Genomic DNA, 14,789 nt, shown 5'->3' with positions numbered 1-14,789 from the left:
TCTATAGAGGGCTGCAGGGAGAAACAGGAAGTTAGCGTCGCACTGGTTCCATCCCTCTATTTCAGACAGTAATCTCTGAGGGAAACACAAGTTTATGATACTTAAACGTTTAGTTCATCAAGATAATCTTCACAAGTGAACTCCACTTTTATGATGTTTGAAGTGTAAAGTAAAAAGCTAACGTTAGTCTATAAAGGAACTCCACCACGGTCACATGACTTCATGTCTCCACCACCAAGATAAAGGAGGACGAGTGTTCTAGTGAGGACGTTTAGTCGTCTCATTTAGACATCAGGACGAGGAGGCAGGGCGAGGAGACAGGGCGAGGAGACAGGGCGAGGAGTCAGGACGAGGAGACAGGACGAGGAGACAGGACGAGGAGTCAGGACAAAAAGACAGGACGGGGAGTCAGGACAAAAAGACAGGACGAGGAATACAATCAGCAGAAGTAAATAGCTATTGTTAGGCTATAAAGGAACTCCACCACGTTCACATGACTTCACGTCTCCACCACTAGGCTAAAGGAGGACGAGTGTTCTAGTGAGGACGTTTAGTCGTCTCATTTAGACATCAGGACGAGGAGTCAGGACGAGGAGTCAGGACGAGGAGACAGGACGAGGAGTCAGGACGAGGAGACAGGACGAGGAGTCAGGACGAGGAGTCAGGACGAGGAGTCAGGACGAGGAGTCAGGACGAGGAGACAGGACGAGGAGTCAGGACAAAAAGACAGGACGAGGAATACAATCAGCAGAAGTAAATAGCTATTGTTAGGCTATAAAGGAACTCCACCACGTTCACATGACTTCACGTCTCCACCACTAGGCTAAAGGAGGACGAGTGTTCTAGTGAGGACGTTTAGTCGTCTCATTTAGACATCAGGACGAGGAGACAGGACGAGGAGTCAGGACGAGGAGACAGGACGAGGAGTCAGGACGAGGAGTCAGGACGAGGAGACAGGACGAGGAGACAGGACGAGGAGTCAGGACAAAAAGACAGGACGAGGAATACAATCAGCAGAAGTAAATAGCTATTGTTAGGCTATAAAGGAACTCCACCACGGTCACATGACTTCACGTCTCCACCACTAGGCTAAAGGAGGACGAGTGTTCTAGTGAGGACGCTTAGTCGTCTCATTTAGACTCTTTTTTTTTTAAGACACGTAGAAGCTTTTATCTAAATCCACCAGAGAGGTATCTACTGACATGTTTTATATCGTAGAACTATACTTAAAAATCTCTTCAGCTTTTGTTAAACACAAACCTTATTTCAGACATCTAAGCAAGAACAAAAAAAAAAACACACTGACTTCGAGACGAAGGAAACCTGAAGTGCAAAAACAATGATCTCTCCTGTGTGTTCTTGTTTCCCCCCCTCAGGCATGGAGAGCCCAAGTGGTCCCAGGCTTGGGAAGCTGTCTTCATCGGGGCTGCCAAGGGGCCGGACCCCCAAACATGGACATCCCCAGGAGCCGGTCAGGACCACAGCAGGCCCGGAAAACCACAGCAAACACAGTGAGTGTTCTTCTCACAGGTCCTTTTAAATGTGTGAACCAAGAAAAGCTCTCAACATTAATACACGACATTAATACATACTCAATATCGATATTGCAACGATATTGTGGGGATGAACCTTTGTACTTTCATAAAATATATGCACTATGAGAATTTTGATAAATAATAGTGGTGTAACGGACCGTCGTTGATCCGTATTGTTAGGTTCATGGAACCTCTAGACTGTGTGGAAACCGCATGTAATCCAGCCTCTTACACAAAGAGAACCGGTTTCAATTATAAACAAAGCATTTAATACCTCTCATGCTAAAACAATTGCATAGTGGAGTACATTATTTACAGTTACACCGAATATGACCTGCTCACCCCAAAAGTCGTTACCACCCACCCAGTGGTACAGGAGCAAGAGGCCGGAATTTCTTTCTCTCCCGCCTTACATAGTTCAAAAAACCTCCCATAATGTCCGTAGTTCCTATTGGCTAAATCCAGTTGGCTCCTCCTCCTCGCAGGACCCTCGCACGGGTATGACCTGTAATTGCCTGTCTAGAAATCGATCTGTCCCTTACTCCCAACATACTATTCTTTACAGTTTAAAACATTCAATGACTGTCTTTTATGGCTTAACACTTCTATGGTAAACATTATATATAAAGATAAGGATTTGCAACTTTTGGCAAAAACCTTCACAAGTTTCACAAGCAAATATAAAGGTGCTACTAAGATACACTTCTAACTACAAATTCTAAAACTACAAATCCTAAAACACTTCTACAATTATGAATCTTCTAATTATGTATTCCAAGACACTTCTAATTATGATTTCTTATTTATGAATCATTAAACACAGTTCTAAACCCAAATTTCCTACAGTATGTGAACCGCGGATTCATTACAAAGTTTTACCGTCATAGTATGAAATAGTTTTACTGCTGATGGTTATCGGACAATAGTCAATAAAAATATGATGTGAGGTGATCGACATTAATAGTCGCTGATTCCTGATAATGCTCAAATCTGCAGGAGGAGAGCTAGTTACGTTAGCAGCACCGGAGCTAACAGCTAACGATCGGAGGTTCCATTTAGTCCCATTACGATGCGTTCAGGCTCTGCTCAGTAAAAATGAGTATCGGGCGAAGGTAAACTATAACGTTATCATGATGTAATCTTGTAAAATGTAGGTTTAGGCACGACACTTCGGAGATGTTTTCACAGCAATATAAAATAAATATGAGAGAATTATGACCTTTTTAACTTCCTACCGATAGCTCTAAGCTGCTTATAATACATCATTAAAACTACTAATGACATGAACTGTCTCTGTTGCTTTTTTTGTTTTTGTTCCAACGGGTTATATTTTACCAAGAATCAATGGGTCCCCAGCCTCGATATAATTTTACTCCTCTCAACCACAGAAGGGCCTGGAAACTACAGCATTCTTTTCCCCCAGACCGCCTTTACAGTGAGAAAAAAACCAAACAGACAAAGTATTGCCAAGCACTGACATTAGTGAAAACTCCGAGCCATCTGGGTGGAGATGGATGGAAGATTTTGGAAAAGAGAGAGAGCCAGGCTAGGGAATTATGTTCCAATCCAGGACCCGGCAGATCATCAGGACTTTGTTAATAGAGTCTTGGACCTGGAAAACTGGAGCTGCTCTAGTATGACCCAGTTGTTTTGGTTGCTACGAAATAGCTCTCATTCCCAGACACAGCACACACACACACACACATACACACACAGCACACACACACACAGCACAGGACTAGGTGCTTGGATTTGTTTTCTTTCCATATTAATATTCAGCCCTGAAGGCCGGGGCTGCGTGTGTGTGTGTGTGTGTGTGTGTGTGTGTGTGTGTGTGTGTGTGTGTGTGTGTGTGTGTGTGTGTGTGTGTGTGTGTGTGTGTGTGTGTGTGTGTGTGTGTGTGTGTGTGTGTGTGTGTGTGTGTGTGTGTGTGTGTGTGTGTGTGTGTGTGTTGCCCGCTGTGGACAGTAATACAGAGATTATTTTTGCGAGACAGAGCGGAGCGGGGAATCTGCTTAATCTTCTAATAGTTGGCAGTTTAGAGAGGCTCGTTCGTGGACCACCACAGGACCTCATTTTAGTAGTCAAGTCACAGTAGTCAATAGCGAGGGACAGATCATTTTGCTAGTGAAGACAATCAGTTTGTCGTAAGATTTATGAAGTGTAAGACTGAAAATACGTAGTTAGAAAGACACCCAAAAGTGGCGTAAGTGACGTCTCTCTCTCTGAAGCTACGACGCCGGTGTGTTTCCTACGAGGATGTTCTAACACATCTTTCTCTCACTGGATAGAAAACGCATCACGTAAGATAACGCTACATTTGTGAGCGGAATGTAATTAAGTTAGCTAGCTCGCTAGCAAGACAAGCTAACGTCTGTGTGTTGGTGATGCACATTGTGCGAGACGAGAGACGTAGTTCACTGAGCGGTTTCACGACAAATCTACGACAAAATGCGACTTTCTCGACGCCCAAAAATGATCTTTTGAATTGACGACCATCACATGTTTAATTCATGTCACGATTCAAATGGGATCAGAACATTATTTGTCTCTCGTCGTTGACTAGCGTACACATTTCTCTCTGAAATGAGGTCCCATTAGGTCACACGGGAAGGGGCGGGACTTTGCGTCTCTCCAGCACTAACTCACAGTATTGGTTTTTTAACTCCTCATTGTTTACAGGCGGCCGACTGATGGGCTGTTTGGCTACTAAAGAATTGATTCCAGCAGAACGGCGTGTGTTTGAATGACAGGGTTTTTCTCCGCAGCCTCTGTGTGTTATGTTTTATTGATTTTTTTTTTTACACTTTATTACTCAATGAACAAGATGTGCTTAAATCAATCAGTGTGAAGTTTATAGTGGGCTTTGAGCTGATAGTTTTGAGACTGGAGGGTAGAAACGAGAGACACACACTTGGCTGAGATTCACTAATGAGTACTGTGTGTGTGTGTGTGTGTGTGTGTGTGTGTGTGTGTGTGTGTGTGTGTGTGTGTGTGTGTGTGTGTGTGTGTGTGTGTGTGTGTGTGTGTGTGTGTGTGTGTGTGTGTGTGTGTGTGTGTGTGTGTGTGTGTGTGTGTGTGTGTGTGTGGACAATGCTTTCACAGGTAACAGGCTTGGTCCTGGTTTTTACGGGACTTTTTCTGGTAACTTAAGACTTTGCCGTTTCTGCTCGTCTTGTTTCGTTTTCCTTTCCCACAGTTGATCCGCTTTGACTCTCATTAAAGTGGAGCTGCTCAAAAAATACCGGTGCAGTAATTATATCAGTGTTTTTTTGTTGTTTTTGCAAGTCTGTGGTAAGGAAAGCTTCCAGCACAATTTGATTGCACAAGATAGAAATCTACAATACCATTGTGTTGTAGTCGAAGAAAAAAGTTTGTGATATCTAGAACGTTACCTGGGGTTTCCTTTGCCTTTGGAGAGGCTTAGTTGGTCTTGGTTGGAGTTTTACGTGATGAGGTTTTAAGATTCTCTAAGAACATCCAGCGACCTTGAGGGGAAACAGTAACTGTAGGAATTGATTTAGACGAAGCAGAGCATGAGGAATTTTTTACATTTTCTTCTCAAGAAGGGCACTGGATCACGGTGACATTTGTAATTCCCTAACCACCAACACCATAACTGCTGTGATTCACTCAGATGTAGTTGAGGCTAAAATATATTAATTTTCTGCAGTTCCCTCCAGCTTACAAACATCGACTCCGTCTACATCCAAAATATCGTTACCTCTTCAAACAACCTTTTCAAATCTGGCCTCCTTTGCTTATTAATCATCAGTGTTTGGCTTGAGCTCCCTGTAGCTAATGATGAGGACAAATGCTACGGTGCTAATCATAATGAGCCTGGCGCTAGCTTGTCTATCCCAAGAGGGGGGCTGCGAGTCTCGGTTTGGGGAAACAAAGACATCAATATCCAAGGCTCCCTGTGGAGGTTTTTTCTATGTCCGTTGTACACAGTGTGCTCTTCAGATAACCAGGTAACGCATTATCTTCCCTCTTCCCGCTGCTCGTGTTTCATTTCGTTATCCCATGTTCATGGAAAGTTTGGACTTTTCCCACCTCGTTGTATTATCAGTACTCGCGCTGATCGATTTGTCCTTCCATGTAACCATGAAGAAAATCCTCGACTTCTTGTTTTTTTTTGTGGTTTCCTGAAAACCCCCTCTGTGATGTTATGCATAGAAACGAAGAACGCTGCAAATCCGGTTTGTGTGTTTGCTTTTCCTGAAGTGGTGCGGTTGAGCTGTCACATCGCCACACCAGACAACTGGCAGGAAAGGATGTGGTCCTTGAGGGTGACTTGCTCTCGTCTTTGTCTCTCTATTTCTTTCTTGCTCTCACATTTGTTTTACATTAACATCTTATTAGAGCTCTGGTTTTGTCATTTCTTCCCCCTCCACCAGCAGTCTGAGCTGTTAAACAACCTTCAGTGAAAGTATTTGGACAGAACTAATGCTGCTCTGCCAAATGCTTTAGGCAAGCCCTGAAATTAGGCTCCTTTCTGCAAACATTAATGCAAGCATAAATGAGTGGACTCTAGGCGTGTGTGTGTGTGTGTGTGTGTGTGTGTGTGTGTGTGTGTGATTATCCTTCCCTCCTACCATACCTTATCCCAGGATACAATGTTCCTGTTGGCATATAGAAAGAGCATATTTAAGTCTCCATTGGCTTCGCATTATGTGAAGATTGTCACTTTTGTCTGGTAGCAAACATCAGAAAAATACCTAAATGTGTCTGTGTGGTGGGATGCACTTACAGCAAGGCAAAGCTGTTTGACTCATTTTCTGTAACCAGTGTAGCATTTGAGCACGGTGGAATTAGCAGTCTAGCTAACCAGCCAGCTGTCCAGCTAACCATGCCAGCTGTCCTCTAGTTAGCTAGCTTGATAATTCCACCATGCTTTAATGCTACACTCGTTACAGAACAAAGTTGTCACTCATCTGTTGAAAGCAATGTGTGGATGAAACATTAAGTTGTTAAAGTTTACTCATTTACTCTGGCTCTCTATGCTTCGTAACGTTACTACTCCACTGCTCGTATTAGTCGTTACTGCAAAACCTCACCTCAGTGAGTCCGCGAGTCTGTTTAGTTGATTTGGAAATTAGCACGCTACAGCGGTCACAATGGAAACTGTACACATAAAAACGGTCGCCCCTCTGAAGATCTTGCAACATAAATTTGAATGCGAATGTCTGTTCTACTCCTATTTCATTTCTATGTTATACAAGCATCAGCAGGAAGAATGGGAAAACTGTGGGCTCCTGACACTCAGTATGTCCTACGTGTGCAGCAAGCATTTTGTCCAAAAGTCAGTTTTAGGCTAACTATATTTCTGTTATTACTGTTTAAGCTAACGCATTTTGACTCTATGCAACTTGTGTTACAGTGGAATGTCGATAAATCAAAAAGCTATGCAGTATTATGTTTGCAAGTGCCTTTGCTCCCTACAGTAGCTTGCTAACACATAGCTAACATTAGCTAGCTAACAGCTAACATGTCCCATCGTCATGCTGATAGTAGACATAGGGTGCTAAAATAATCCTTTGATTTAAGCTAGCTTTGTTAGCGTTTCAGTCCTCGGTTGCATATTGTTTTCCTATGACTATGCTCTGTGTGAGGGCAGTTTACAGGTCTGTGTGGTGATTCCTGGCCTCTTACACAAAGTGATTCCCTGTTCAGTAGTTCACACCGCATCGTTTTTATTTAGGACACTCACACTTCTTGGACTGGACACTAAATACCTGTTATTTAGTAAGAATATCTCCTGCTCCAAGTCTGTTAGTAGTACAAACCTTTAAATCAGTTTGACTGTGAATCGTTGTCAGACGATAGCCGGTGGGTTCCCAGATTGCATTTCGGCCAATGCGTTCTGCCTTTTTTGCTCTCCAACCTGAACTGTTTACGTGCATTAAAACAAAGCCTGCTCCAACACGATTGGTCAATGCTACTCGGACCACAAACAGAAACCAGAACGCTTAAAATACCAAAATCTTGTCCCGTTGCCTAAAGAGTTGGCGAATGAATCTGTTTATAGAGATTAGAAGTGGAAGTGTAATGGCAAACAAAATGTATTTTGTAGTTTTCAGAACTAGAATAACTGCCTCATCATCCATGTTTGTCCAAAATGTCATCTGTTCGACATTTCTGTGAAATTGTCATAATTAGCATAGGAATTCTTGGCCAAAAACTTGCTTTGGTAAATTACAGTGCCCTTTGACCACCAAAATATAATCAGTTAATCTGAGAGCCCTGGAGATTCCCTCCAGAGATATCACGTTCAAAAGAATAGGACGGGCGGACAGACCAGGGGGTGTATCTAGTTCTGAAGAGTGAAGCCAATGCTGACGAGACGGCGCAGGTGCTAATCCAGGCTCTTGTCATCTCCTGCCTGGACTACTGCAACTCTCTTCTTGCCGGAGCCCCGGCGTCGGCCATCAGACCTCTGGAGCTTGTCCAGAAAGCTGCAGCTCGCCTGGTGTTCAATAGCCCCAAGTTCTCCCACACAACTTCCCTTCTCCGTTCTCTACACTGGCTCCCTGTAAGAGCTCGCATCCAGTGTAAGACTCTGGTGCTAGCCTACAGGGCAGTGAAAGGAACAGCTCCTTCCTATCTCCAGGCCATGGTCAAGCCCTACACCCCCGCCCGACCACTTCGCTCTGCTGCCTCGGGGCGATTGGTTGCCCCGTCGCTCAGAGGTCCCTACGGCCGATCGACCCGCTCACGGCTGTTTTCTGTCCTGGCCGCACAGTGGTGGAATGAACTCCCCACTGACGTCAGGACAGCAGAGTCGCTGCCCATCTTTCATCAGGCTAAAAACTCACCTCTTCAAGAAGTACTACCCTGAGCCTTCCACTTAGCACTTATTGTATTCATACTAGTTTGTTTCTGCACTGTACTTATGCTCTGGTTTATGCTCTTAGATGCTTGTTTAAAAAAGGAGATGCACTTATGACTTCTGGTGACTATAGCAGTTCTCTTGAATACCGATGTTGAATACACTTATTGTAAGTCGCTTTGGATAAAAGCGTCTGCTAAATGACTGTAATGTAATGTAATGTAAAGTGTCATAAACTTGCATTTTTTCTAATGTCCACCAGGGGGCGACTCCTCTGGTTGTATAGAAGTCTATGAGAAAATGACTCTACTTCTCTCTTGATTTATTACCTCAGTAAACATTGTAAACATGAGTTCATGGTCTCAATCTCTAGTTTCAAGTCTTCTTCAATACAGCATGATGTTCATTTAGTACATTATGGTCCATTTAGAGTCAAACGGACCATAAAGCAGGGTATGCTTTAGGGCGGGGCTACACAGTGATTGACAGGTTTCTACCAGAGACGTAACGGCGTCTCTACGTCACTCCTCCTCAGTCAAAATATGGTCTCTTCCGTTCCCTGGTTGCAAAAAGCCAAGATGGCGACTGCCAAAACGCCAAACTCGAGGCTTCCAAACATCAGTCCACAAACCAATAGGTGACATCACGATGACTACGTCCACTTCTTATATACAGTCTGTGGGACGGATCGATTTACAGACAACCCAAAAATGCCTCCGGCCACAGCTGTGGCCGGCATGGGATCATTAGAAAAAATACAAAGAATATGAAAATTAATTAGTCAAAACATGTTTGCATGGGTTGTCAACAAGTGTATTTGTGTAAGAGATTTGCATAGATACACAGTTATACAAAAAGAGAGAGAGAGAGAGAGTGAAGCAAGAGAGAGAGAGGAAAAACAGAGAGAGAGAGTGAGAGAGAGCCAGCCTCACTGAGGTTTTCTTTCAGTTAGTCAGTCTCTAGGTCAGAAGACTGTTCTGGTGCTACTCCACCCCTCTCTCCTTCTCCTTCTACTTACTCACTGTCTGGAACCAGGCCCGACTGGGAGGGAATTATGGGGACATCGTCAAAGAGAGGTGCGTATGTGATGGGAAGGTTTGTACTGTGTGTGTGTGTGTGTGTGTGAGAGAGAATAAGATCACAGGATGACAAATAACATGTAGGAAAATAGGATGTAGTAGGAGGTGTGTGTGTGCGAAAGAGCTGACGTTACACTAAACAGAATGTGTGAAAAAGGAAAGTTGTGAAGAAGTAAAACACACAATGGATGAACTTTAAAGAAAAGAAAAACAGTAGAGGCGTCAGTGAGGTCCGGTGCTTGCTCTCACTGTAAACCACTCTAGCTTAACACATTAAAAGAGGTGGTTACACTCCGGCCGTATCAAATTCTCCCCCCGTTGTCTGTTGAGATTGAGGAAGTAGTGAAGTAGTGTCTTCTTTCCCGTGGAGTTGTCAGTGGCGAGTGGTGTTTGTGTCTGTGTGCGTCGTCTCTCTCTAATCTACAGTATGTGCGAACCCCGCTGTGCAGGCGCAGACAAAGGCTCCTGTGTGAGTGTTTGTTGAGGAAAACAAATGACTGTTCTCTCTGTGTGTGTGTGTGTGTGTGTGTGTGTGTGTGTGTGTGTGTGTGTGTGTGTGTGTGTGTGTGTGTGTGTGTGTGTGTGTGTGTGTGTGTGTGTGTGTGTGTGTGCACCCTTGCACTCAGGGGGAGCGGTTGCAGGCGTAGCTAGGAGAAGTTGGAGGTTATTTGAGATCACTCGGCAGCTGCCAGCACTCCTGGGTCCCGACTCTTCTTCTTCTTCTTCTTCTTCTTCTCTTCGTCTTCTCTTCTGTGTGGAGCAACAGTTGCAGACAGCTGGGAGCGAGTCATAGTTTGACATTATTGAACAGCTGTTTTATCCCCGTGGCCTCTGTGGCTGAGTAACCGAGGTTTAGATCTGACACAATGGGCCGGCTTTGTTTCATACCAAGACAATGGTTGCGATTGCTGGGCGCCAGAATTTTTGCCACCATGGACTGTATATAAGGAGTGGAAGTTTGGCATTTTGGTTGTTGCCATCTTGTTGTTTTTTTTTGCAACCAGAAGTGACACGAGAGGTTGGAGCAATGTACAACTCATTTTCTCATAGACTTCTATACAACCAGATGAGTCTCCTCCTGATGACCATTAGAGTGCTGCAGGAATGAGTCCGAAAAAGCGATAAATGACTCAGCATTTTTGCACTTCATTTTGTAAACACCCCTCTGGTGAGTTTTGAAGCTTTAACGTGTCTTATAATAGTCGGTTGCGAACGAAAGTGTCAAAATGAAACAACAAAACGTCATCACGCCGACTAGTCCGCCTTCACAGCCTCGTTGTGTTTATACTCGTGTTCATGCAACCGTGGTGGAGTTCCTTTATAACCTAACGTTGGCTTTTTACTTCTGCCTATTTAAGCATTTATGCTTCAAAAGTAATACAAGTGTTGTCCATTTGTGAAGATTATTTTGCTGAACAAAACTTGTAAGTATCATAAACTTGTGTTTGCCACATAGAATATTTTCTGCAAGAATCCAAAATCCAATAGAAAAATCTCATTGGATTTTTGTCAAAAATGCATCATCACAGCAGCTCTCTATATAACAAAGTGAAAAGTAAGGTAACTTTCTCATAGACCTCTATACAATAACACGTTTGTTTTGTAACCAGAGGAGTCCCCCCTGATGGACATTAGAGAGAATGCAGCTTTACGGAACTACACATTTCAGACCTGCAGGTTGCCTCCTGTGAGCTTCCCTATATTCAAGCAATCAGAGCAAAGTAAAAGATACTGAACACATTAAATTGCGTTTGCATACTTCACCCCAGGAAAGACAACTCTGTTGTTATATATTTCATTTTTTTTACAGTTAAATGGGCACCTGTGCTTCCTTAGCTCTTGTGTGTACGTGTACGCGTGTGTGTGTGTGTGTGTGTGTGTGTGTGTGTGTGTGTGTGTGTGTGTGTGTGTGTAGGTGTGTGTGCCGGACTAATAGTCCCGCCTGCTTGAAGCCTCTGATAATGGTAACTAAGACAAGTGGGTCTTATTCCCATAGCAACAAGAACATATCTTTCCCAAGAGCAGAATTCATTAATTACGCCTTTTTCTTTTGCGAGACCTTTATTTTCTCAGACAGGAATTAGAATGCATGCTCAATTTCCTCCTCAGCACAAGAGCTGCACCGCCGACTGCATCACCTCCCCAGCTGCTACCCAGACAGCTAATAGAGAAATGCTCTGCCGCCTGCAGAATATTAATACACTCATATCTATGCACACACATTATCACACAAACTGGTAAGGGTTTTGTGTACTTGTTTGTGCGTTTCGGTGTGTGTTTTTGTCTTGAGCTGTTCCCCGAAACACGGTCCAGCAATACTGTGCTACTACTTCTCATTGAGTCTTCTTCAGCCCGGCCTTATTCTCCCTTCTACCTTATTGTGGTGACGCTGAAGTAAAAGATTACGTGTAATCCCGTCGGTCATGTGTTTGTGTCTCCAGTGAGTAACAAAAAGAAGACAAATGAGAGGAGAAGGGGAAAGTTGATACTGTGTAATAAAAAAACAGAGGAGAACGAGACGGGGAGGTCACGGCAGGTTAGGCCTGGATTGCATTTTTATACACATTAACGTCACTGACAGAGAGAGATGGGTTTTTGGGGTTGAAGGCCATCCTTTTTTTGAGCGACGATGGCAGGAAGTCAGTTCATTTATTTGATGAAAAAAAATCCCTACAAGGATTATACTGAGTGCTCTGATCCGCCACCAGCAGCAAGCTTGTGTGCATCCTGTCGCTGCTTGTCAATGAGGAGAAAGCAGTCGGCAGACACGAGCTGCGTTCCAAAAGCACATACTTTTTCACTTTTAGTGCAAACTACAGCTGCCTTTACAAAGTACGCACTGATGCATGCAGTAATGCATTCAACTGGGACCAGGTGGCAAGTTCTGAAAAGTGAAGCTAATGCGGAAGTGTCTTAAAGCTGCATTCTCTCTAGTGTCCACCAGGGGGCGACTCCTCTGGTTGTATAGAAGTCTATGAGAAAATGACTCTACTTCTCTCTTGATTTATTACCTCAGTAAACATTGTAAACATGAGTTTATGGCCAGAGGAGTCGCCCCCTGATGGACACTAGAGAGAATGCAGGTTTAAGGCGTGAAGCTTTGGCTTCACTTTTCAGAACCGGAGTTTGCAGCCTGATCATAACATTGCAACTTGAGCTTTGACTCTCTTGCTCATATATCTGTTATGCAAAGGATTGTGGGTCAGTTTAGCCAGAAAAGCATGCTGGCTTGCCTACTGCAAAATACAACCAGATGCAGCAGGACATCCTGGTATTTTTGGCATACTGCATGTGACACACTATGTATTGAGACATACTAAATCGTTTCCTGCCATAGTATGGTAGTATGTATATTGAAAGTAATCCACTGCCGCACTTCACAGCAAACGACTGTCACGTCTACTTCAAGGAGTTTCCCTTTGACATTTTCTACATCTGATATGACTGAAGCGGCGCCTCCGTCTCCTGCCTGCCACGTCTCTGCTGCCGCTATCCGGTCTTGCCGGATCAATACCGGGGAGTCGAGGATGTAAAGATACATCACTCAAAAGGAGCAGAGAGAACAGCCTCAGCTCCGACCTGCAGCACCGTCATTCACAATTCTGCTTGGTCAGATGACGAAGTCCTCTGCCTCTGCAATTCTCTCCTCTCTCCCTCACCATCCTCTCTCCACCCCTCCCTCCTCTTCCTCCACATGCATACACTTGTCCTCAGCTCCCTCCATCTTTCCCTCCCTCTCTCTCTCTCTCTCTCAAGCAGCGCTGTACAGAGGAAATAGAGCGCAGGGCGGATAGTAGTGCAGAGGTCTAATTGTAGCAGAGAAGAGAGTAATGAGCATGGCCTGCGAAGTTCGCATGGAGAAAGATCGGGAAGGGTGTTTGGAGGGGAAAAGGCAAGATAAAGAGACATGAGGTAGAGAGAGAGAGAGAGAGAGAGAGAGAGAGAGAGAGAGAGAGAGAGAGAGAGAGAGAGAGAGAGAGAGAGAGAGAGAGAGAGAGAGAGAGAGAGAGAGAGAGAGAGAGAGAGAGAGAGAGAGAGAGAGAGAGAGAGAGAGAGAGAGAGAGAGAGAGAGAGAGAGAGAGAGAGAGAGAGAGAGAGAGAGAGAGAGAGATGAGTGCTGTGTCAGAGGTTCACACAGGCCGCTAGCGATTTATAGCGGATCCATTTGGCTCAACAGAAGGCCTTCACCCACACTGCCCTCTCTACTTTATCTTCCTCTGTTTATGCCACAATCACACCTGACATCTTCTCAATATTCAAACCCATCACCACAGCCGTATACGTCTGTTTTCATCGTACGTGTTCATGTCCGTATTTAGCTTGAATATGCGAGTGGATTCAGGGGTTTTGAAGAAAATGTATTTTACTGAAGTTTGGGTATTTGCATCTACCTTGTTTTTGTTTTTATCTTTTTTGTTTATTTTGTATATTCTGTGTATGTCACATTCCATGTATGCGTACGCATACAGGGCCAGTAAAGCTGATTCTGATTTGTGTCGCTCCCGAAAATGTCAAGAAACATATCTAGAAAGTTGTATACAAAGTTAGAATGAATTCATATTTATCTGCCATGAATATGAAGCCATTGCGGTACTAACTGAGAAATGTTTCTCTCTCTCTCCCTCTCTTATTATACCAGGTCCGGTGTGTGATGAGCCAGCAGAGGGGAAGAGGAAAGGTCGCCCTAAAGCAGAAGTGCAGGAACTGAGAAGCATCCCTGTGAGTATCTCTCTTTGAACTGAGTGGGTGTTTTGAAGTGGGTTTCATTTATTTATTTATTTTCTGCAGAGTAGGCAGCTCCCCATGAATATGCACGACATATACAGTACAGTTCTAGCGATAATCCGTGCATGCATTGAACTCTCTCCTCCTCACCCCTTGAGCAGGCCCATATGATAGTACAATGGAAGGAAGAGTTTAAGCGCCGCTCCAGGGTTAAGTGTCCATGTTCGGGCTGCTGGTTAGAGTTTCCCAGCATCTATGGCGTCAAGTACCACTATCAACGCTGCCAGGGGGTGAGTCACTAACCTCTGTTCTTTCCTGTTATGCGGATGTTTCCACCTTGTGCTTCAGAGTAGTCTTGATCACAGTAAAAAAGATCAAATTACCCGTAAGGTTAGTTTAAATCAGGGTTTAAAACTTCCAGATAATTCAAAATACGCACACCTTAAATATTTAGGGGTCATTGACTACGTTTACATGCACCAAATATTTTGCTTTTTTTTGGTTTACAAGGCTAATGAAAAGTAATATTCCACTAATAATCCCGTTTACACGCAGCCGTGCATATTCAGATTAACGTAAAACGGCTCCATTCTCGGATGTGTCTGATGGGTCGATGTC

At 44.0% G+C, this 14,789-nt stretch overlaps 1 protein-coding gene across 6 annotated transcripts in view; it reads left to right on the top strand.

Annotated features, from left to right (window-relative positions):
* znf512b (zinc finger protein 512B) overlaps nt 1-14,789 on the top strand; it is a 34,536-nt gene that overhangs the window by 3,077 nt on the left and 16,670 nt on the right. For 4 of the 6 annotated variants that reach the window (XM_076101030.1, XM_076101046.1, XM_076101052.1 and 1 more), the window contains exons 2-4: nt 1,377-1,511; nt 14,086-14,165; nt 14,333-14,461. In XM_076101030.1, the coding sequence (XP_075957145.1) occupies nt 1,379-1,511; nt 14,086-14,165; nt 14,333-14,461 (342 nt within the window). In that variant the 5' untranslated portion in view covers nt 1,377-1,378. Of the gene's footprint in view, nt 1-759; nt 1,020-1,376; nt 1,512-14,085; nt 14,166-14,332; nt 14,462-14,789 lie in introns of those variants that run through there. The other 2 variants (XM_076101039.1, XM_076101060.1) reach the window with 2 other exon arrangements.

Source organism: Anarhichas minor, unplaced genomic scaffold (assembly GCF_050575085.1).
Source record: "Anarhichas minor isolate MPS153535 unplaced genomic scaffold, ASM5057508v1 ptg000003l, whole genome shotgun sequence".
Lineage (NCBI taxonomy): Eukaryota > Metazoa > Chordata > Actinopteri > Perciformes > Anarhichadidae > Anarhichas > Anarhichas minor.
This window is presented reverse-complemented; position numbering and strand designations above follow the sequence as displayed.